This window comes from Bubalus kerabau, chromosome 16 (genome assembly GCF_029407905.1).
Source record: "Bubalus kerabau isolate K-KA32 ecotype Philippines breed swamp buffalo chromosome 16, PCC_UOA_SB_1v2, whole genome shotgun sequence".
In the NCBI taxonomy this organism is placed as follows: Eukaryota; Metazoa; Chordata; class Mammalia; order Artiodactyla; family Bovidae; genus Bubalus; species Bubalus kerabau.
This window is the reverse complement of record NC_073639.1, coordinates 14,774,668-14,799,221: the sequence shown is the minus strand read 5'-3', so window position 1 is coordinate 14,799,221 and position 24,554 is coordinate 14,774,668. Positions and strand designations below refer to the sequence as shown.

The window sequence follows — 24,554 nt, the reverse complement described above, 5'->3', positions numbered from 1 at the left end:
ATTGTATTCCTTTATAAGCCTGAATAATATTTCATTTACATGTACATACTACATTTTATTTGTCCATTCATCCATAGATGGATATTTGAATAGTTTCCATCTTTTGGCTTTTGTAAATTATGCTGCTATGAATTATGTATATGAATATCTGTTCAAATTCCTGCTTTCAATTATTTTGGGTATATACCCCAAAATGGACTTACAGTGATTTTACGATTAATTTTTTGAGGAACTGCTAAACTGTTTTCCACAACTGCTGCACTATTTACATTCCCACCAGCAACACACACGGGTTCCAATTTCTCCACATTATTACCAACACTTGTTGTTTTCTACTTTTTGATAATACCTATCCAGGAATTGATGCTTTTGAACTGTGGTGTTGGAGAAGACTCTTGAGAGTCCCTTGGACTGCAAGGAGATCCAACCAGTCCATTCTGAAGGAGATCAGCCCTGGGATTTCTTTGGAAGGACTGATGCTAAAGCTGAAACTCCAGTACTTTGGCCACCTCATGCGAACAGTTGATTCATTGGAAAAGACTCTGATGCTGGGAGGGATTGGGGGCTGGAGGAGAAGGGGACGACAGAGGATGAGATGGCTGGATGGCATCACTGACTCGATGGATGTGAGTCTGAGTGAACTCCGGGAGTTGGTGATGGACAGGGAGGCCTGGCGTGTTGAGATTCATTGGGTCACGAAGAGTCATACATGACTGAGCGACTGAACTAAACTGATCCTAATGAGTGTAAAGAAAAAACTGTGAATAATTAGACCTGTACCACAGCAGGATGAGCTGTCCCAAAAGGGAGGGACTGACGGATGTGCTCTACCAGAGACTGAACAGACTGACATGTTCAGTTGTGCAGGTCGTGCAGACATCCAAGTGCATCTGGTCACAAGGTAAATAAAGGCTGAAAATCAACACACGTCTCACACGCCACAGTTTGAACCCTGGTATAGGACATTTTCTTCCCTGAAAATATTGTCAGCTTGCTAAGCCATGTGCCTGAAGTGGCACCTTTTATAATGCAAACAAAGACATTTATTTATAAAAGCTATTAAATATTCTGACTGACTGACTCTTCATCATGAGGAAGCTGTAGATAGAACAGATTAATGCACAGGCTAATATCCAGTCTATTGAACTAGATGACTATTAAGGTCCTTTCCAATGGTGGTATTCAGTGGATCTCTTCATAGTATTACAAAATGAACCTTGAATCCTTTGACACGTCTTGCCTTGACAGGTGAAGTCGATAACCCCTTACCTTGAATCTGGGATCCATGACTGCTTCACTAATAGGAATAACTGGAATAGGAAAAGGAATTCTGCAGGAGTAACACTGTATCAGTTTCTAAACCCAGACTTTAAGAAACTGGCAGCTACCATTTCCTGTCTCTTGGGACACGCCTTCTTGGAACCCAGCCACCACTCTGTGAGGAAACATAAATCACTTTGTAGGGAGACACACATGGAGAAAACCCAACACTCATTACCAAGAAAGTAAACTATCTTGGAAGTGGAACCTCCAGCCCCAATAAAGAGGATGATCTGTCCCAGCCAAACCCTGCCCAAATTGCAGATTGATGAGTAAGGTATGTTGTTTTAAACCACTACCATTTTAGGGTGATTTTTCTTTAGCTGCAGCTGATAATCAGAACAGTCTGGAATATAATGTGACCTGTGCTCCAAAGTCACATTTCCACAACATGCCTCACATCAACAGTGCACTGAAGGACTCCCAGGTGAGGTCTTCCCTAAGGAGCCCTTGATTAATTTTTTTCCATAGAATGTTTTATTTTGATCATTTACTTGATATTAAACAACCAGATTATTAAATATTCTCTCATGATTTTTAGCAAGGTGTAGTTGACTTACAATATTACGTAAGTTACAAGTATAACGTAGTGATTCACAATTTTTACAGATTATACTCCATTTAAAGTTATTATATTACCTATATTCCCTGTGCTATATATCTTTGTAGATTATTTTATACATAGCAACTTATACTTCTTAATCCCCAACTCCTGTTTTCTCTCTCCCCTCTCTCTCCCCACTGGTAACCACTAATTCATTTTCTATATCTGTGTGGTTTCTTTTTGTTATATTTATTGTTCTTTAGTCACTCAGTCATGTCTGGCTCTTTGTGATACCATGGATTATAGCCCACCAGGCTCCTCTGTCCATGGACTTTTCCAGGCAAGATTACTGGAGTGACTTGTCATTTCCTTCTTATATTTATTAGTTTGTTTTATTCTTTAGATCCTACATATAAGTGATCACATACAGTACTTGTCTTTCTCTGCCTTATTTCACTAAACATAATATCCTTTGAATCCATCCATGTTGCAAATGGCAAAATTTGGGGGTTTTTTTATGGCTTAGTAGTATTCCATAATATATATATGTACTTTATTAAAAAGCAGAGACATTACTTTGCCAACAAAGGTCCATCTAGTCAAAGGTATGGTTTTTCCAGTAGTCATGTATGAATGTGAGAGTTGGAACATAAAGAAGACTGAGCGCTGAAGAACTGATGCATTTGAACTGTGGTGTTGGAGAAGACTCGTGAGAGTCCCTTGGTCTTCAAGGAGATCCAACCAGTCAATCCTAAAGGAAATCAGTCCTGAATATTCATTAGAAGGACTGATGCTGAAGCTGAAGCTCCAATACTTTGGCCACCTGATGCGAAGAGTTGACTCATTAGAAAAGAGCCTGATGCCAGGAAAGATTGAAGTCAGGAGGAGAAGGGGATGACAGAGGACAAGATGGTTGGATGGCATCACTGACTCAATAGACATGAGTTTGAGCAAGCTCTGGGAGATGGTAAAGGACAGGGGAGCCTGGTGTGCTGCAGTCCATGGGCTCACAAAGAGTCAAACATGACTGAGTGACTGAACAACAACTGCTTTACCCATTCATCTATTGATGCATAATTGGGGTGCTTCCAAATTTTGGTGATTATAAATAATGCACTGGGGTGCATGTATCTTTTTGAATTAGTGTTTTCAGTTTTCTTCAGAGATATACCTAGGAGTGGAATTGCTGGATCATATGGTAGCTCTATTTTTAGTTTTTCAAGAAATCTCCCTACTGTGTTCCACAGTGGCTGCACCAATTTACGTGCCCATCAAGAGCGTATGAGGGTTTCCTTTTTAAGGAGTTTTGATTTCTTTTCCTCATCTGCCTCATCTCCTCTCCCATATTCCCATTTAAGATAAAACTGTTGAAACCCACCTTCGGCAGCATCTGCACCCTCCCTGATTGGATTTCTTGAGGAATCATAAGTTTCTCAGAGCCACCCACTGGACCCTTCCACAGTCTCTTCAGGAGCTCCTATTTTACCCTGAGCCAGTAGTATATAGCCTTCAAGGGACAACATAGACACAAAACGTCCTTGAAACAGTCAGCTGCTGTGCACACGGGCTCTTTGGTGTTGCTGTTCAGTTGCAAAGTTCTGCTGGACTCTTTGCCACCCGTGGACTGCAGCACACCAGGCTTCCCTGTCCTTCACTATCTCTTGGAGTTTGCTCAAATTCGTGTCCACTGAATGGGTGATGCAACCTAACCATCTCATCCTCTGCCGCCCCCTTCTCCTTTTGCCTTCAATCTTTCCCAGCACTTTAACTTGCTATAAACTTAAGAGGGAGCTTAGAAGCCAAGCAAAGGGGCAGGGAACGCAGAGCATAAACCGCTGGTTCCGGACCCTGACTCTCTGCAGCTGCTCCATGCAGATCAAATCTGCCTGACTCACTGGGGAGGGAAAGGTTTCTCAGCAAGCCCTTCCTTAGTTCTGGGCCTCGTTTGTTAAACTACCCTCCTCCTCGACGACCGCCCCCGCACCACCACCACTTTCATTTCAGGAAGGAAATAGTTAAAAAGACTCCTGCCCTTCAGGGCCTGGGAGGGGGCGGCCGCCTAGTGCCTTATAGTGGCTGCATCCCTGGAGGGCTGGAAGGCTGGGACATTCTCGCCGCCTCAGAGTGGAGTAGATCTGGGAGCTTTGGGAGGAGAAGGGGAGGACAGACGCGAGGCGCGTTCCTTCGGAGTTTTCTTTTTCTTGAGAACACCCGCGCGCGCGCGCACAGCCAGCCCTTTGGTCTGGCGATTGCGGACCAGAGGTGGAGAAGCTCCATCCGCGTCCCCCCCCGCCCCCCCCTCCGGTGGCTGAAGCCTGGCGGCTCGGGGAGGACCTCCCCAGAGAAGCCGTGCCCAGGAAGTTTTCCGAAGCGGAGGCAACGGTGCAACCCGGGCCGCCGCCGCGCCGGATCCCGGGACACTCGCCATTCACCTTCGCCGGCTCGGCTTCAACTTGCCCGGGCGCCGCACACGGACCGGGCAGCCGTCTGAGCCAGCGGAGCTCCACGGTCGGTGCAACTCTTTCCTCTCCGGGTCCAGAGTCGGGTGGGGGAGACACTGGTGGGTCCCTGCGTAGGGAGGAGAGGGGACCTCCGAGCGTTGTCGCCCGGCGCCGGCACATCCTGCACCGGGGCTGGCATCACCTGCCCGCGGGGGCGCGTGGCTGCGCGGGCGCCTTCCTGGGCGGGTGCGCGCCCGGGAAAGTTTGGGGTTTGGGAAACTGATCCAAAGCCCCTCAGCCTTCCCGGGCGGGCGGCGGAGTTTTCGTCAAAAGAAAACCTGGGTCTCCCTTTTCCAGGCGTGCGAGAACTTTGTGGACCATCACGCCCCTGTCGCTGGCTCCAAAGCCCGCTTGTGAAGTTTGCCCCGCAGCCCGCTGCTCCGGCACGCCCGGGACGTGCCAAGGGTAGCCAAGGGCACCGGGTGTGAGGGGCGGATGTGTTTGGGAAAGATGTTTTTGGAGAACCCCCAGGGCAGCTACTTTGGAAACCTGCCTGTGGAGGTCTGGGCGTTTTGTTCTGTGTCCTCCTTTAAAGGACACTTGTCGCCCTTCACGTGCGGAAAACAAGGGCCGTTCCTACATAATCAGCCTCTGTTTACGCCGTCCTAATGGCGTTCCGGGTACTTGGCGGCAGAGGGGGTGGGCCGGGAGGCATATTAAAGACAGGCGTTGTCAGTCAAGAGAGTTACTAATTTCTTACTCAGTGAGCAAAACCCACCAAAGTTGGGGGTAAAACTTATTTAAAAGTTCCTAGTTTATCTGTGTGGTTTTTTTTTCTCTTGTAGATTATTTATGGCTCCCTCGCCCCCACCCTCCGATTTGTGTTAACTAATTGAGAAATACCTTGGCAATCATTTCATGTAAATTACCTGCTCTAAACTCATGCCGTGTGGGTAAGGTTGGAATTTCCAAATCACGAATTTGGTGAACTTTGATCCGGAGAGTCCCCAGATGCATCAGGATAGAGTCCTCTTGCTTCATAATAGCTTTTGAACTCCAGCAGATCCTTAGACCCCAAATATGAAGAATGCTGAATCTGTAAACCAGGTTCCTCAGGTCTGAACCTGAGAGGCTTCACCAGAGCTATGACTGATGATGAGTGATGATCTGAAGCCAGGGTGACTAGGTCCATGGAGATGAGCTAAGACTCATCCTTGGAGGAACACGCAGTTCAGAGGGCTTTTTCCCTTTGGTTTTGTGTCTTTAACCCAATGATCATAAGGCAGCTTCATGCCTTGGCCAAGTATACCTTAGTTCTGCAGCTCCATGTGTGTACAGACAGGGCTGAGAGAGATGACTTCAGAAATGGTGTCACTGTTGGAGGAGGGAGGCAAGTGGTTTTTATGGTAGCCGGCTCACATTTTGATAAGAACCCACAGCTTTGATAAGACTCAACTCTTGCTGTAATCAGCTCACCAAGTGAACCAAAGTGCTGATGTTCAAACAGTAGTGCTACTTTTGTGAACCACCTAGCCAGGCCCGTTCACAAAATATCCTCCTAGCAGACTATGATGGGCAGAGAGCCATTCCATTTCTGAGACAGGCCTTCTTGTCTCTTACTTTGAAGAAAACTCATTAAGGTTCATTCCCATTGGGAAACTGGAAGGCATTAGTCATTAAATAGCATAAGATATTGAAGAATTTCCTTTTTTCCATCTCTGATCTAAAGAGGAGGGTGACGATGTGCTTTATTCTTGGAACGGTGTGGAGTGGAGTCCTGATCACCACTGTGTAATTGAAATAGCGGCGTTTCATAGGTCTATCAATATTTTGTCAGATACTCCAAACTGTAAGACACAAGGGGGAAAAAAAAACTGCATACTATTTGACTTGGTCAAAAAGTTCATTTGGGCTTTTCCATAAGCTGGTACAAAAAACCCAAATAAACTTTTTGGCCAATCCAATAATTAAAATTGTCTAGGCAGAACCGTATGCCCAGTATGCTCATAGCTTAGAAAAATTGATATCTGAATCATTTAATCAGACTGAGTCAAGTCCTATGATTAATTAGAGTGAAGGGTTATACCTGTCCTACCACTTCTTGGTCACAAAAATGTAACTTCTTCAAGACTGTTTCCTCATGATATTCTCCCTGCCTACCTAGAGTTGTAAAGCTCAATTCAGATAACAAATAGGTGTATAAATAGATTACCATAGTACATAAACTTTTTTTTGGCCTCATGGCATAGTTTCCTGACCAGGGATGGAACCCATGCTCCCTGCAGTGAAATCACAGTGTCTTAACCACTGGACCACCAGGGAAGTCCCAAATGTTATTATTAATTCAGGTTCCTAGGGAAAAAATCTCTGGGGAAGGCAAAAGTATACAGTATTGCACCTTACATTTACTTTAGACCTTCTGTACATTTTGAATAAATCTTATTTCTTCATATATTGACTAAGCCCTAAGCTTTATTAATAACCAAGATAACTGTCAAACTCCTAAAAATGGTTGATATCAACGATGGATAGACTCAAAAGGACACAATTCTTAAAGCTTAAATTGTGACCTGGGTGTGTTCATCATATGTACACACTATATTGTAAATGAAAGATTCACAAAAACTCACAGAAAATATCCAAAAGATAAAAATGGGAAGAGCAATTTTATATATGTTTGTTGTGTAATCACCAACCTCCCTCATTTTCCCAGCATCTTTTCTTTAAGCATTGAAGTAGAAATCTAGACTTCCTGAACAAGAAGGACCACTTGCTCTCTACGAGTGACTAAAACAAAACAATGAAATGGTCTTTTGAAATCATATCTAAGTACCCTGCAATGCCTGTTGCTTCTTCAGAATGCTTGAAACATTGTTGAACATTTTAAGTGCTAAGTGAGTGTACAGTCTAGCAGTTAGGAGCTCAGATTCAAAGGCAGACTCACCTGCCTTGGTGTCATAGAAGGGCCACATCAACTATGGTCTTGACAAGCTACTTGACCTTCCTGAGCCTGTTTCCCTGTGTTTATAATGGAAACAGATACATAGTTCTCATGGTCATTGTATGGATGAGATGACATCACACGTGTGAAGTGCTCAACGTGGTAAATGGCTGGTCAGAATCAATGTAGCTATAAAGGATGTTTAAAGAATGTATAAAGGATATTTGGAAAATCAAATAGTACACCTGGTCTGGGAAAGTCCATTACTCCTAGTGCTACTCATTGACAAATATTCTTATAGTAATTTCTGACAAATGGAAGAGCAAAAAACTCCTGTCAGAGGATGTAGATTGGACTTCCCTGAAGGTTAAGACTTCCTGTGGTTAAGACTCCAGGCTTCCAAAGCAGGGGGCATGTATTCAATCCCTGGTCAGGGAACTAAGATCCCACATGCTGTGCAATGCCCACCCCTCCAAAAAGATGTAGATTGTACACATTATTCATCCAGGTTTTTAGTAAAATAAATATTCTGTCTTTATCAACTATCTTATTTTTAATTGACTAAGATTGTTAAATGTATTGATGGTTTAATCACAGTTCTGATTTTCAGTGAACATAATACTTAATAGCACCTGAGCTGCATTTTATTTCTATTTTATTAAACACACACGTGCATTTTATTTCTATGTTCATCATAGAAATACACACATGTTAACAGCACACATGTTGAAATACTAGATTGTTAATTATAAAATTTGGTGATTTTATGCCTTACTACTATATGACTTTCACTCAGTATATAATGTCTTTTCCATTAGTAAATAAAATATTGTTATCTCAACTCTTGAAGATTTTCTGTACTTCAGGCTATCAGCCTAAGTGTAAGGGAGAAAAGAAAGTAACTTCTGCACTACTTAAAAGGAAAATTGTCATTTTATATTATAATGACATTCATATTATAATCTAGATGTAGATGTGTGCACTAGTATTCAGTTGCTTCAGTCCGATTCTGTGTGACCCTATGGACTGTAGCCTGCCAGGCTCCTCTGTTCATGGGACTTCCCAGGCAAGAATACTGGAGTGGTTTGCCATGCCTCCTCCAGGGGATCTTCCCAACCCAGGGATTGAACCTGAGGCATCTCCTGCATCTTCTGTATTGCAGGCAGACTCTTCACCACTGAGCCACCCAGGAAGCCCCAGATGTAGGTATAGCTATGGAGAAAGGTGAGAGAGACAGAGGCAGAGGCTGAGATACAGAGATATCACTTGCCCTAATAGCTTTGATCTTGTCTGCTTTTGTTCTGACATGGGGTAACCTGACACAGATGTTATCTTATCTACTTACCAAATAAATCCTGCTTTTTAATTGAAGCAGTAAATTATCATCGACTGCAATCTTACTGGCAGCTGGATTTGTAACCAAAATCATTTTTTCTCTTTTCTTTTTCCAGGTGGAGAAAGAAAAAAAAAAAAAAAAGAGGGTGTCAAATCAACAGATTAAGTGACATTTCCTGAAATTTGCATCGAGATGGAAACCTTTTGGCTCAGGGTGTCCTTCTGGGTGGCGCTGGTTGGAGGTGTCATCAGTGATAACCCTGAAAGCTACAGCACAAACCTAAGCCTCCATGTGGACGGTGTCACGACTTTCCATGGGACAGAACTCAGCTTCGTGGTGACCACACATCAACCCACGAATTTGGCCCTCCCCAGCAATGGCTCAATGCACAACTATTGCCCACAACAGACTAAGATTACTTCAGCTTTCAAATACATTAACACTGTGATATCATGTACTATTTTCATCGTGGGAATGGTGGGGAATGCAACCCTGCTCAGGATCATTTACCAGAACAAGTGCATGAGGAATGGCCCCAACGCGCTGATAGCCAGCCTTGCCCTTGGAGACCTTATCTATGTGGTCATTGATCTCCCTATCAATGTATTTAAGGTAGGGAATCACCACACGTGCGTTTGCAGGTTGGCATGCATGCTCTGGTTCCACAGTTGAGAGAGGTGCTACAGACCTTTCTGTCCTTTGGAATTTCAGTCTGTGCTTTTACTGAGAGCCATTTCTGCTGTCTTGAAACTGGGTGACACATAATTTTTATTATTTCTTCAATGTGACACTGATTTTCTGACTTATTTATTAACAAAAGAGTATCTCAGGGATGACTCTTCAAAGTTATGGTCTTCCATGAATGGGGTTCTCATGCCAGTCCTAAACTGGCTGAGTGGATGGGCAATATGGGAAAAGAGCAGTGGATGTTTCTGAGATTCCATTTCTGGGCTGAGACCTACTGAGCCCAACAAGTATTTAAAATAAATATATCTTCAGTTTTAGTTACCTTTTCAGCGTGATGCTCTCTGGGAGCCAGATATCCTCAGTGTGACTTGAAATGAGAGGGCTTGTTTTATTTTGACTGTCTGGCTGATTGAAGTCAAAGGTCATGCTGGCTTCTGCAGTTATCTGGGTGACTTAGAGATAACAGGGTGCACGTGATGGCAAGCCAGTGGTGACCATGCTGAGCAGTGTTGCTAAAACCATTTAAAACAGGCATTGGCTTACTGCTGCCTCCTTCCTGGTTTCGGCTTACATTTATGGAGCACCCACTGTGTGCCTGCGTGCTCCCACTGTCCAGAGCTAGGCAGTAGGACCCAAGTTAGTGCCTGGGTGGGAGAAAAGGATAACTCACCCGTTGTTGGTGTGATCAGCTTGCTCTCTGGACTAGTTAGTACCAGAACAACTACAGCCAAAAGGAATTAGCCATTCCATATTTGGTTTAGTGGTTGTGAGGGGAAAACTGCTGCAAGAATTCAAATGAGCTAAAATTCAAATGAAATTTCATGATCTTTGCCAGATGTTTTGGAATGTCTTTATTCCTAGCCCAGGGAAAGCACGTTCCTCAGCCTTCTTTTTTTTTTTTTTCTTCTATGTATTATCTGAAGAAACAAAACTATTCTGAGCAAGAATACTCTGAAATATGACTGAAAGTGGAAAGTTTTGTCAGTTACAGACATGATTAGTTTTACGAGAAATAATAGCCTCTCGGTTTTAAGTAGATAGACTCCAACCGTGGGGAAATGACACTAGCCAACTAGAAAAAGCAGTGGTCTGACAACAAAGATGAAAACACTGATGAAAACTTTGAACATTACAAGGAAATAAATCATCTCACAATTATTCCGATACACTGGTTGCCGAATTGGGGGAATTAGACAACAAAAAGTTAAAAATCACGTACCATCTCTTTCCACAGAAGGGCATGAACACATGTGTTTTCTATTTGAACTTAAAGCAGAATTTCAGAACCAAATTAGGAGGCAAAATTGTAAATAGGCAAATGTGTAAATAATTTAAACTATTTCGCATATGCTACAGAACTTTATTTTTTTTTCTTTTCAAAAGTTTTTTATTTTCTCTTTGTGAAATAGTATATGTACTCAACCTAGCTTCCTCAAGACATCTCTTTAGTAAGAGATTAAAAAATGTTGACATGACTTATTCACAATCATGGTGTGGATTATTAAATAAACATTGATTATTCACATTTATACAGCTAGTTAACCAACCCATTATGGCTCAGGAAAACAACAGAACTGTCTCTGAATTAATAGGCACATCAGTATCTGCTGAGAAGGAGACTTATCTCTTGGAGGTGCTACCTGCCATTCACCAGAGTAAACTTTGTTTCTATGCCATAATAACATTTTAAGTCAGATCACATGGAATATCTCCAAATTTGGTGAAAATTCAAATAAAGCTTTGTTTTACATTCATACAGCAATGCGTGAAAACTAGCACTTCCTTATTTGACCTTATAAGTCTTCCATCTTGGGAATCCAGTACTTTATACTGCCGTTTTCAACAATGTGGACAGTTTGATGTGTTTCTTTGTTGTGGGAGTACTTTTGTATAATTCCTGTTTTTCTAAAACTCATGTAATGAGTCATTTAACCAACAGTTATTTTAGCAAGTAAACCTTTGGGGTTAAAAAAAAAATTACTCTTTAGTCATTTCAGTCTTCTTTCAGGGGAAAAGAGAAAAGCACTGGAGTGAGCATAAAAGTCTCACAATATTCAAGAGTTATTTCTACTTCCTCCTGGCAGTCCTCTTGTCTAGGTTAGGAAACCATAAGATGTTACTGTTTCTCTGACTTCTGCCTGAGAGAGTCAAGAGAATTCCTTCTAAGCAAGCTGCCTCCTGCTATAAGAGTCTGATGCCTTGAAGTCTCACACATCAGACCTGTGGATTCCTCTGACCATGTCAAGTTGTCTCTGTATTTCAGGGCAAAATAGTAGCCATCCAATCTCACTGTACCGTTATGTTTAGGTACCAGTGAAAAGTGCACAGGCTTGAAGAACATTCTATTAAAGGGATGCATGAAGCTTCTTTATCTCCCCTACTATTAGAATTAGGTTGAAAGAAGACTGGTTGAAAGGACATGCCTGTTCCTCAAAGAAAGATAAGTTTTCAAATCTCACAGGTCATTGTGTTTAAGAGTTCCATCAGTTGCTTTTTAGACTCAGTTCTAAGGTGTCTCCAGAGGGCAAACATTGCATTGAGTTAGGTTAGAATCAGAATAAGTGAAAGCAGCGTACAGGCGGCAAGCTAGACCTGCTGATTAGACTATTACAATAAAAAGGAGAGTGTGTGACAAAGTGTTCTTTCTATTCACATTTTGTTATCTTTCTTTCACTTTGAAAGAGGTTGCACTGAAACCGTTCCATGTATTGATGTACTGGAAGAGCAGTGCGGCCAGCCTCAGACGACTAGGCTGTTTCTGTTCAGTCATCATCCCATGCAGCTGGTGTTGGGTGGCTTGCGATGCTCTGTGGGCATGGAAGAGGTGTTCACTACACATCTGAATTTCCAGGTTTCCTTGTCGATGTCTGTCATGTCAGGATTTCTTCCTCCAGGCTGTAATGGACATTGCTTGTGCTTATCACGTGCTTCTCTGCTTGGACACCCCCAAGAGCTCCTGCTTCTTCCTCCTAACACGCATGTGCAGCTCTTGTCCGGATGCCTCACTCCCCCTAAGTAACGTTCTCCACCCTGAGGCTGGATATAGTCACCGAATTGCCTCTGCTGAAGCATGTACAAATCCTGAATTTAAAAATGAATTAGGTCTTAAGTTATATACATTGCATGGAGAAGAAATAACCCAAAAAGTGAAGAGAAATTCCTCTGGCCTTGTTTACACTCGTGCGAGTACACACACACGCACACACACACATTACCTGATAGTAAAAATCAGACTGAGACAATAAACTATAAAGTAGAAGGAACCAAAGGACGCAAATAAATGCCAATTATCTTGTTGCCTTTCAAATGGCAATGTTGAATGAATGCTATTGTTTATCAAGGGATTACCCTAATTTTGAATTGTACAAAAAAAAAACAACAACATATCATTAGCTTCATGAGGAGACTGACAAAAATAGGAGAGAGGAGAGAAAAGGAGTTAGTAGACCCTTTCAAATAGTCACACTTATAACCAAACTGATGATGGATTCAATCTGTCAAGAATTACACTATCTGATATCCTGAATTTTCAAGGAAGGCAAAAACGTAGCAAAATAGATCAATCTGTATATAAAATATTTACATTCATTACAATGACAAAACAAAGCATTGTATCTGTGTTTCGAATCCAAAAATACCCCCTAATGACTCAATTACAATGTAGATTAGAAGTATGGAATCTAATAATTATATATATATTTTTAATGACTCATTTATGTCAACTTTAGGGAGAGAGGTTTTAAACTTGAATAGAGTGGAAACCCTAAAAGTGATGTTGGTGCATGGGTGGGCCAAAGCTTCTTATCATGTGCTCTAAGTTCAGTTCAGTCGCTCAGTCATGTCCGACTCTTTGTGACCCCATGGACTGCAGCATGCCAGGCTTCCCTGTCCATCACCAACTCCCAGAGCTTACTCAAACCCATGTCCATCGAGTCGGTGATGCCATGTGCTTTCAGGATAACAGTTAACTCAGGGGTGCACACAGATATGCCCATAAGCCATTGCACCTCAGCCTCTTAAGTAGAAACAGGAGTGTGGGGAAATATATGTCGGAAGGAAGCAGAATGGAGAGGATGAGAATGGCAGCCCTGGGAAGAGGGAAGCAGCTGAGCCCAGGGACTTGGCATGGAAATGTCATCACAGGGGGGAGCTGGAACCAGTGGCGTTGTAGACAATACTGTGGGTGAGTAACGGCTCCACTTAGCGGGTAGGGTAAGGCAGATCTCTGAGAACAAGCTAAGCAGCCAGGGACACATCCAGTAATTAGTTGTCGACTAATTGCGTCCACTCCAAGCAACCACCTCTTCCTGAGGACAACAATAAAAAATAAACAAATACAATTTCTGTACGAAATGATCAAGGATATTTTGCAATGAAAAGCCAAGGTTCCCAATATGTTGCTCTGGCAGAGGATCTGAGCAATGTGGAAACCAGAGACGTTCACACAAAGCCAGTTTATCTCCATATTCACACAGACTTTGACATCTTGTGCAACGGGAATCCATCTTGTTTGGGCAGCCATACAAGAGTTGTTTCCGGACACCTCAAATCACCAGGGCAATATCTGTGTTGGACACAAATTTCCCCAGCATATAAAGCATATGCCTCAAACATAGAACCTGTGCAATAAGCGCTTTTTAATACGATTTAACAAAACCATGTCAAAATGATGTGATTAAAATTAACTTCTTTTTTTTCCCACTGAAGTAGAGTTGATTGACAAGGTTGTGTTAATTTCTGCTGTACAGCAAAGTGATTCAGTCATACAGATATAGCCTTTTTCATCTTCTTTCCCATTATGGTTTTTCACCAGATATTGAATCTAGTTCCCTGTGCTATATAGTAGGGCCTTGTTGTTTATCCATCCTATCGATAAGAGTTTGCATCTCCTAATCCCAAACTCCCAACCCTTCCTCTCCCACCCTACCTCCCCCTTGGCAACCACAAGTCTGTCCTCTATGTCTGTGGGTCCCTTTCTGTTTCATAGATAAGTAAAAAAATATAGGAACACTTCACAGATTTGCATGTCATCCTTGCCTGGGGGCCATGATAATAGCTGTATCGTTCCAGTTTTAGTATATGTGCTGCTGAAATGAGCACCAAAACACACTTCTAATCTGATTTTTCTGAGACCTTCAAATTAAAATATTGATGATGATAAGGACGATGATGTTGATCTGTCGGAGGGAGTCTTCATTTACAAACAAGGCACAGTGTATTCTCTATGGTCTGCACATACTACTCTCCCAGGCTGATCAAATTACCCACCACTGCATATATAATCATGAGGTTTGCCTTTTACTCAACATCAAGCAGATAAAAATAGGCCTTTCTCATATATTCCAGTAATAGCACTCTAATCATAAAATTAGGTATTCCCTAAATTTTCAGAAAGAGAATGTGTCCCTTCACTGAGCTTTCTGTCTCCTTGTTTGGTACCCTATAGCCCAGCTCATCATGTCATGTTAGGTGTCTCTGACTCGGCCTCATCTCTCCATGCTTCTCATCTACTCCTCTTTATCCAGCTAACCAAGCTAAGCAAGACGATCCTTCTACCTGAAGTATTCTCCCTCATGCCTCCTCTGGTTTATTCCACTGTATTCTTCAGATCCCAGCTGCAGCATCTCTTTGTGTGGCAAGCATGCCTGACCTAGACTGGGTCAGGGCCTTTCTCCTGGGCTCCCAGGACACTCTCTGTTAAGCCCGTAAGAGCACGGAACACACGCTCTATTGTCTCTGTCAGTCCCCTTGCCTGTCTGCCCCGCCTAGACTGCAGGTCCCCTGACGCCTGCTGCCATCATTCTCATTTATCACGGTTTCTCCACATCCAACAGTGTGCCCAGTTTCAAAACTACTTGACGAATGAGCAAAATAAGAAAAATGCACTGTATTTGTCTCTATAAGAATGTTTTTCTCCCATGCAATTCCAGATCTAAAGACAGGCTTGCTTTTTGAATTTATTGAATCTCTACTATTCCCCTGCAAACCAGGATAGCTCAAAGTCCATAAATCTAGGAGAGAAATAGATGCACTATCACAGGATCGTTTTCCCTTTGTCTTTAGAGGTCAAGAGTTCTTTTTCTATGGTTCTGGCATTATATTGTTTAATTTCGTCTCTCTTGAGTGGTGTAACCAATTAAAGAATCTCGTTTCAAGATTTCTGTGCAATACACAGTCCTTCAGCATACTTGTAATTGTGGTTTTGACTGAAATATTCAACCTACAAGTGATTTGGAATATCAAAATGCACATTCATATCATCAAACATTTTATTTGCTCTTTAGAGAACAGGAAACAGATTGATTTTTTGGCATGGCTGAGACACAGGAAGATTGTAAAAGTTCATTATGCTAACTAGCTGACCTAAGGATATATGTACATATTAAATGACAGAGTGATAAATTTATTACCCAATTTGCTGTTTATTATAAGGAAGTTGCTGTCTGAAAAGGCTTCAGAACCCTCTCCAACTCTACCTCCCCTTCTGACTTTTCGTTTCCTGTGTCTGGGAATCTCATTGCTTTCTCTCATGGTCCTGTTAAGTAATTATTCTCATGTGAGGTTACTCAGCTAACCCTCAGCATTTGGCTCACAGCACAGTTATTCCCATTTCGGTGATGGGGGATGGAAACCATGCATCACGGCAGGATTGTTCCCAGGGCTGAGAGATGCTTTCAGTCCCCTTCTCACTGGGAAGGTGTTGGGATGTTCAGAACATTGTGACTGATACTTCTTCATCAAACAGGACAGATCATGGAAGAGGCTGCTGTGTTCTGAACTGAAATAGTGATGCATAAATGCTTTACTTTTGAGAAAAGAATTTTCTCATACACACTGTGTGTGTGTGTGTGTTGCAGTAATTCCATCATTCTGTGCAGTAAAAGCAGATGTCCTGGCTATTGTATTCTGAAATATTTCTATAGTGTCTTTCTCCCATGAGTTGCTAGCATGGGGAGTGTCATTTCTTTATTATCATACAAATTTTACACAGTTTGTATATAGAGTGTATAAACTAAAATGAAAGAGGATGGGGTATGAAGTTTCTGTCTCTGAAGCTGATTTGAAGGCTAGAGTGGTTAAATAAGGAATGTTCTTAAGAAACTCTGTCAAAATAAATTTGATACACAGCCAGAAATTCTGCAACTGCTTTCTGGATCTACCATAATCTCTTGGGAGCTGGAATTATTGCTTTCTATAGCTACCATTTTATTTTTAACTAGGTCTAGTTTTTCTTGGAAACACTTTCCTACATTATAAAGGTAATAGTTGATATTAAACTGTAATAGAACTGAACATAAGTCTCATTCAGGGTTACTATTTGATAGCCTTATTTTCAAATTTGAACATCAAATTTTACAAAACCACATGCTCTAAAATGTTTATTTAAATTTGGGAGGTTTGACGTCTTCATGTTCCTGAACTCAGGAAGCAAAAATCAAGTGTGCCCTCAGATTTAGTATTATTTTTGTGAATGTGCAAATTTAAATTTCTCTAAAATGTAGAGAATTAGAATTTAAACTTCCCCAAAAGTTTCATCAGCATCATTTGCCATCATGACTTACTTGGCAAATAGGATAGACAACAGAAGCTACTCAAATCATGCTTCTCATAACACTTAAACATGGGAGTCCTATAATTTTAGATCGAGTTTTATACTAGAAAGTAATGGAGGTGGGCAACTGTTGGCCATTTGGTTACTCGGTTACATCAGATCTCTCTTCTCTAAATATCCATTATCTATTCATTCATACATATTTATTGAGCTCCTCCTATATGTCAGTTATTGGGGAAATAGCAGTGAACAAAAACAATCCTTGTCCTCAAGGAATTTACAATCTAGTAGAAGAACAAGATAATGATCAAGTGAAGTATGTGAAATAGCAGCTAAGGAGAAAAGCAAAACAGAGAAGAGGAATAAAAGGAGGGGGAGGAGTGGGTAAAGAAGAACTCAGTAGAAGGCGATGCTGAATAGAAGCTAAAACTTAAAGGAGCAAACCATGCCACTGTCTATAAAGAAAGAGCATCCAGCCAGTGGAAATGGCAAGTGCAAAGGCCCTGGGGCAGGCATGTGCCCAGAGGGTCAATGGAGCAGCAAGGAAGCCATGGTGGTTGATTGGAAGGGAGAGAATAGCAACACATGATGTCACAGAAATACTGGGGTAGGGTAAGCGATGCAGGGAAGCAGATAACATAGAGCCTAGCAATAGATGACCTTTTAATTTATTGTCCAAACCAAGATGCTTTGAGGGTAAAAGGAGACACTATCAATAATTGCATCTGGACAATAGGCATAAACCAAGCCTGTCCTGAGAAAAGTAGGAAGCCTAGTCACCCTACCTATACACCTTTATAAAACCTTTAGCTTCTTTCTGTAAGATAGGAAACTTTTAGGTTATGAACAGACGAGTGACATGATCTATTTTACATTTTAACAAGAACTTGCTGGCTACTGGGTTAAGAAGCATTTCCTAAATCGATGAAAGAAAAATATACACTGAAAATACATTATGTGTACCAGTTTATAGGGCTTCCCTGGTGGTCCAGTCAGCATAGAAGCTGCCTGCGATGCCAGAGAGTGGGTTCGACCCCTGGGTCAGGGAAGATCCGCTGGAGAAGAAAATGGCAACCTGCTCCAGTATTCTTGTCTGGAAAATCCCATGGACAGAGGAGTCTGGTGGGTCACAGTCCACAGTTCACAGAGTTGGACACCACTGAGCAACTAAACCAGCACCACCATACCAATTTATAACGGGAGAATACTGCCCTCTAAAGCTTAATTAGTGTTTACTCTGTACCAAGCTAACTCATTGGATCCTCACAGCAAACTTACTGCACTGCTATGGCCTGAAAATGAAGAGACTGAGGCACAGTGTTTAACGAAAGTTCTCAACACAGCCAGCTAGTTGCAGAGCCAGGATCAGGATCCAGTCTGATCGCAGAGGCCATGCTCTTAGCTAAGCCGCCACACTGTTTCTCTTCCATATGCCTCATAAGGCAAACGTGATAGTCATCCAGATGCCAGCCCTAGCACAGAAATAAATTTTCAAAGACTGTGTTCAAAAATAGTCATCCCCCTTTCTTTCCTGCATTAAATCCAATATTTCTTAAGTTGTTTATTTAGGACAGAAGTCACACACTACAAAGAAAGGATGTATACGAAACAGAGATTGCTCTCCAGAACAGCATTTGTGTTCTCAGTCTTGCAGATTGCATTGGAACATCTGGTAAACAGATTTTTGTATTCTATACTCATTGTCATGTTAGTGAGATCAACTGACAGAAGGAAGCCCGAAAATAAAAATAAATAAACTGTAAAAAAAAAAAAAAAAGTCCTTTGATGATCTGATTGCTTAGACATATATATCTGCTCAGAGGAACATTTTTTGCCAAACTGATGTCTCATGCAGTTATTACAGGAAAGGCCAGGCAAATTGTAGGCAAGAGACAGAAACATGAGTGTCTATGGCTATCCCACAGTTCCAGGTGGGATATGAACACCTGATTTTATTGATAAAACTAAATGTTGCATTTCTAGACCTTCCTCCCCAGGAGTTTACCAAATGCATAAGAATTAAAAGGGAATATGAAAGAATAATGAATGACATTTGGGGATATGTCTCAAATTATATTTAAAAAGAAGCTAGAAATAAAATGCCTGGGAATAAACTTAACCAAGCGGGTAAAAGACCTATACTCTGAAAATTGTAAAACACTGATGAAGGAAATTGAACATGATACAAAGAAATATAAAGATACTTCATGCTTTTCGATTGGAAGAATTAATATTGTTAAAATGGCCATACTACAGAAAACAATCTCCAAATTTAGTGTAATTCTTATCAAAATACCCATGACATTTTTCACAGAACTAAACAAATAATTCTAAAATTTATATGGAACCACAAAAGACCCAAATTGCCAAAGCCATCTTAGAAAAAAGAGCAAAACTGGAAGTATCACCCTTCCTGACTGCAGACAATATCAGTTCAGTTCAGTCGCTCATTCGTGTCTGACTCTTTGCCACCCCATGGACTGCAGCACACCAGGCCTCCCTGTCCATCACCAACTCCCAGAGTTTACTCAAACTCATGTCCATCAAGTCAGTGATGCCATCCAACCATCTCATCCTCTGTCATCCCCTTCTCCTCCTGCCTTAAATCTTTCCCAGTATCAGGGTCTTTTCCAATGAGTCAGTTCTTCTCATCAGGTGCCCAAAGTATTGGAGTTTCAGCTGCAACATCAGTCCTTCCAATGAATATTCAGGACTGATTTCCTTTAAGATGGACTGGATCTCCTTGCAGTCCAAGGGACTCTCAAGAGTCTTCTCCAACACCACAGTTCAAAAGCACCAATTCTTCAGCACTCAGCTTTCTTTATAGTCCAACTCTCACATCCATACATGACTACTAGATAAACCATAGCTTTGACTAGATGGACCTTTGTTGGCAAAGTAATATCTCTGCTTTTTAATATGCTGTCTAGATTGGTCATAGCTTTTCTTCCAAGGAGCAAGTGTCTTTTAATTTCACGGCTGTTTTCACCATCCGCAATGATTTTGGAGCCCCCAAAAATAAAGTCTGTCACTGTTTCCACTGTTTCCCATCTATTTGCCATGAAGCGATGGTACCAGATGCCATAATCTTAGTTTTCTGAATGTTGAGTTTTAGGCCAACTTTTTCACTCTCCTCTTTCACTTTCATCAAGAGGCTCTTTAGTTCTTCTTTGCTTTCTGCCATAAGGGTGGTGTCATCTGCATATCTGAAGTTTTTGATATTTCTCCCGGCAATCTTGGTTCCAGATTGTGCTTCATCGAGTCCAGAGTTTCTCATGATGTACTCTGCATATAAGTTAAATAACCAGGGTGACAATATATAGTCTTGACATACACCTTTCCCTATTTGGAACCAGACTGTTGTTCCATGTCCAGTTCTAACTGTTGCTTCCTGACCTGCATACAGATTTCTTAAGAGGCAGGTCAGGTGGCCTGGTATTCCCATCTCTTTCAGAATTTTCCACAGTTTATTGTGATCCACACAGTCAAAGGCTTTGGCATAGTCAATAAAGCAGATGTAGATGTTTTTCTGGAACTCTCTTGCTTTTTTGATGATCCAGCAGATGTTGGCAATATGATCTCTGGTTCCTCTGCCTTTTCTAAATCCAGCTTGAACATCTGAAAGTTCATGTTGGAGAATTTTGAGCATTACTTGGAGAATTTTAAGCATTTGAATGCAGAGTTCCAAAGAATAGCAAGGAGAGATAAGGAAGCCTTTCTCAGTGATAAATGCAAAGAAATAGAGGAAAACAATAAAATGGGAAAGACTAAAGATCTTTTCAAGAAAATTAGAGATACCAAGGGAACATTTCATGCCAAAATGGGCACAATAAAGGGTAGAAATGGTATGGACCTAACAGAAGCAGAAGATATTAAGAAGAGATGGCAAGAATACACAGAAGAACTATACAGAAAAGATCTTCACGACCCAGATAATCATGATGGTGTGATCACTCACCTAGAGCCAGACATCCTGGAATGTGAAGTCAAGTGGGCCTTAGGAAGCATCACTACGAACAAAGCTAGTGGAGGTGATGGAATTCTAGTTGAGCTATTTCAAATTCTTAAAAGATGATGCTGTGAAAGTGCTGCACTCAATATGTCAGCAAATTTAGAAAACTCGGCAGTGGCCACAGGACTGGAGTTTTCTTTCCAATCCCAAAGAAAGACAATGCCAAAGAATGCTCAAACTACCGCACAGACTATATATAAACCTACAGTAAACAAAATACACGGTTCTGGCGCAAAAGCAGCCACATAATTGATCAATGGAACAGAATGGGGATACGAGAAATAAACCCATGCACCTATGGTCAAGTAATCTGCAACAAAGAAGGCAAGAATATACAGTGGAGAAAAGACACTCTCTTCATTAAGTAGTGCTGAGAACTGGATGGCTACCTTTCCTTATACCATATACAAAAAAGAAAAATCACTCCAAATGGATTAAAGACCTAAATGCAAGACTATGGTTTTTCCAGTGGTCATGTATGGATGTGAGAATTGGACTGTGAAGAAAGCTGAGTGCCAAACAATTGATGCTTTTGAACTGTGGTGTTGGAGAAGACTCTTGAGAGTCCCTTGGACTGCAAGGAGATCCAACCAGTCCATTCTGAAGGAGATCAACCCTGGGATTTCTTTGGAAGGAATGATGCTAAAGCTGAAACTCCAGTACTTTGGCCACCTCATGCAAAGAGTTGAGTCATTAGAAAAGACTCTGATGCTGGGAGGGATTGGGGGCAGGAGGAGAAGGGGATGACAGAGGATGAGATGGCTGGATGGCATCACTGACTCGATGGACATGAGTCTGAGTGAACTCCAGGAGTTGGTGATGGACAGGGAGGCCTGGTGTGCTGCGATTCATGGGGTTGCAAAGAGTGGACATGACTGAGCGAAGGAGCTGAACTGAACTGAACTGAAGACCAGAAACCATAAAATTACCAGAAGAGAACATAGAATACTCTTGAACAAAAATCATAACAATATGTCTTTGGATCTGTCTCATAAGGCAAAAGAAATAAAAACAAAGATGAATAAATGAGACCTAAATAAATTTAAAAGCTTTTGCGTAGCAGAGGAAACCATCAACAAACCAAAAAAGACAACCTAAAAAAATAGGACAAAATTATTATGACTAACAGGGCTTAATATTCAAAATAAACAGTTTGTAGAATCAATATCAAAGAAAATTAAACAACCCAATCAAAAAATGGCCAAAGACCTGAATATACATTTTTCCAAAGACAGCATATATATGGCTAACAGGCACATAAAACAATAGCATGACTAATTATTAGAGAACTGCAAATCAAAATAATAATGAGATATCACCCCACACCTGTCAGAATAGCTATCATCAAAAAGTCGACAAATAACATAGCGAGGATATGGAAGAAAGGGAACCCTTGTCCACTGTTGGTGGGAATGTGAATTGGTGTAGCCACTGTGGAAAGCAGTGTGAAAGTTCCTCAAAAAACTAAAAATAGAAATATCAAATGATGCATTCTTGGGTATATATCTAGGAAAAAATGAAAATACTAATTTGAAAAGATACATGCAACCTCATTGTTCATAGCAGCATTATTTACAATAGCCAATATGTGGAAGTAGATGAATGTACAAAGATGTGGTATATTCATACAATGGAATATTACTCAGCTATAAATAAAGACTGAAATTCTGCCATTTGCAGCAACATGGTGGACCTAAAGAATATTATGCTTTATGAAGTAAGTCAGACAGAGAAAGGCAAATCCTATATGATACAATTTATTTGAGGAATCTAAAAAATAAAACAAATGAATGTATATCGCAAAACAGAAAAAGGCTCACGGATATAGAAAACAAACTAGTGGTTACCATTGGTTTAGGGGAGTTAGTGTAGGAGACTGAGATACACACTACTGCATATAAAGTAAAGAAGCATATATTGTACAGCACATGGAATTATAGCCACTATTTTGTAGTAACTTTAGTGGAGTATAATCTATAAAAACACTGAATCACTATGCTGTACACCTGAAACTAATATGATATTGTAAATCAACTATAAGTAAGTAAAGTTGCTCAGTCATGTCCGACTCTTTGCGACCCCATGAATCGCAGCACGTCAGGCCTCCCTGTCCATCACCAGCTCCCGGAGTTCACTGAGACTCACGTCCATCGAGTCAGTGATGCCATCCAGCCATCTCATCCTCTGTCGTCCCCTTCTCCTTCTGCCCCCAATCCCTCCCAGCATCAGAGTCTTTTCCAATGAGTCAACTCTTTGCATGAGGTGGCCAAAGTACTGGAGTTTCAGCTTCAGCATCATTCCCTCCAAAGAAATCCCAGGGCTGATCTCCTGCAGAATGGACTGGTTGGATCTCCTTGCAGTCCAAGGGACTCTCAAGAGTCTTCTCCAACACCACAGTTCAAAAGCATCAATTCTTTGACCCTCAGCTTTCTTCACAGTCCAACTCTCACATCCATACATGACCACAGGAAAAACCATAGCCTTGACTAGACGAACATGTGTTGGCAAAGTAATGTCTCTGCTTTTCAATATGCTATCTAGGTTGGTCATAACTTTCCTTCCAAGGAGTACGCGTCTTTTAATTTCATGGCTGCAATCACCATCTGCAGTGATTTTGGAGCCCAGAAAAATAAAGTCTGACACTGTTTCCCCATCTATTTCCCATGAAGTGATGGGACCGGATGCCATGATCTTCGTTTTCTGAATGTTGAGCTTTAAGCCAACTTTTTCACTCTCCACTTTCACTTTCATCAAGAGGCTTTAGTTCCGGATTCATTTTGATATTTGGCAAAACTAATACAATTATGTAAAGTTTAAAAATAAAATAAAATTAAAAAAAAATAAATTACAAATAGCTCATTGAAGATAAAAAAATAAAATAAAATAAAATAAAAATAAGCTAGAAATTCTCAATTTTTAAAAATATACATATGAAATTTAATGAAATGATTTCATTAAATCTGAAGCTATTTGAATAGGAACTTTATTAATATCCCTAAATTTGTTTTTTTTATTTTTATTGAAATATAGTTGACTTACAGTATTCAAGTGTACAGCAAAGTGATTCAGTTCTTTTTTACATTCTCTTCCATTATAGATTATTACAAGATGTTGAGTATAGTTTCCTGTGCTATACAGTATGTCTTTGTTGGTTATCTATTTTATATATAGTGGTATATATATTTTAATCCCAAACTCCTAATTTACCCCTCCCCCTGCTTCCCTATGGTAACCATAAGTTTGTGAGTGAGTCTGTGAGTCTATTTCTGTTTTGTAAGTGAGTTGACTTGAATCATTGTTTTGGATTCCACATGTATCATATGGTACTTGTCTTTGTCTGGCTTACTTGACTTGGTATGATCATCTCTAATATCCCTAACTTTAAAAGCAACAAGTAAAGCTAACAATATTGAGCATGTCCAACATATCCAGAATCATTCATTTCAAAATATAAAAAGTAATGGCGCATATGTCTTTGCCAAATATTGACTAATGTACTATGCCCCAATCCCGCATGAGTTTTATGTCACATAAAGCAATTCTATAGAATATCTGCCTTAAAAAGAATATGTGAACTCTTAACTTAGTTTCAAAAACAAAAATGTCTAGAATACTCCAGAATCTCTAATTTTGTGTCATGTATATCACAAATGCTGTGTGTCTCTGCCTATTTCCTTCGTTTCCACAAATTTGATGTTCTTATAAAAGCTAAACCTATGAA

The 24,554-nt window shown here is 40.8% G+C and overlaps 1 protein-coding gene and 1 non-coding gene across 2 annotated transcripts in view; one reads left to right on the top strand and one right to left on the bottom strand.

The window, feature by feature from the left end:
* The first annotated feature begins 3,770 nt into the window (after positions 1 to 3,770).
* Positions 3,771 to 24,554, top strand: part of EDNRA (endothelin receptor type A) — a 77,229-nt gene continuing 56,445 nt past the window's right edge. The window contains exons 1-2 of the mRNA XM_055550579.1: positions 3,771 to 4,372; positions 8,698 to 9,194. Coding sequence (XP_055406554.1) covers positions 8,775 to 9,194 — 420 coding nt within the window. The 5' untranslated portion in view covers positions 3,771 to 4,372; positions 8,698 to 8,774. The remainder of the gene's footprint in view (positions 4,373 to 8,697; positions 9,195 to 24,554) is intronic.
* On the bottom strand, positions 14,266 to 14,369 carry LOC129630480 (U6 spliceosomal RNA). The gene has a single exon (XR_008703733.1). It is a non-coding gene; the product is annotated as a U6 spliceosomal RNA (small nuclear RNA).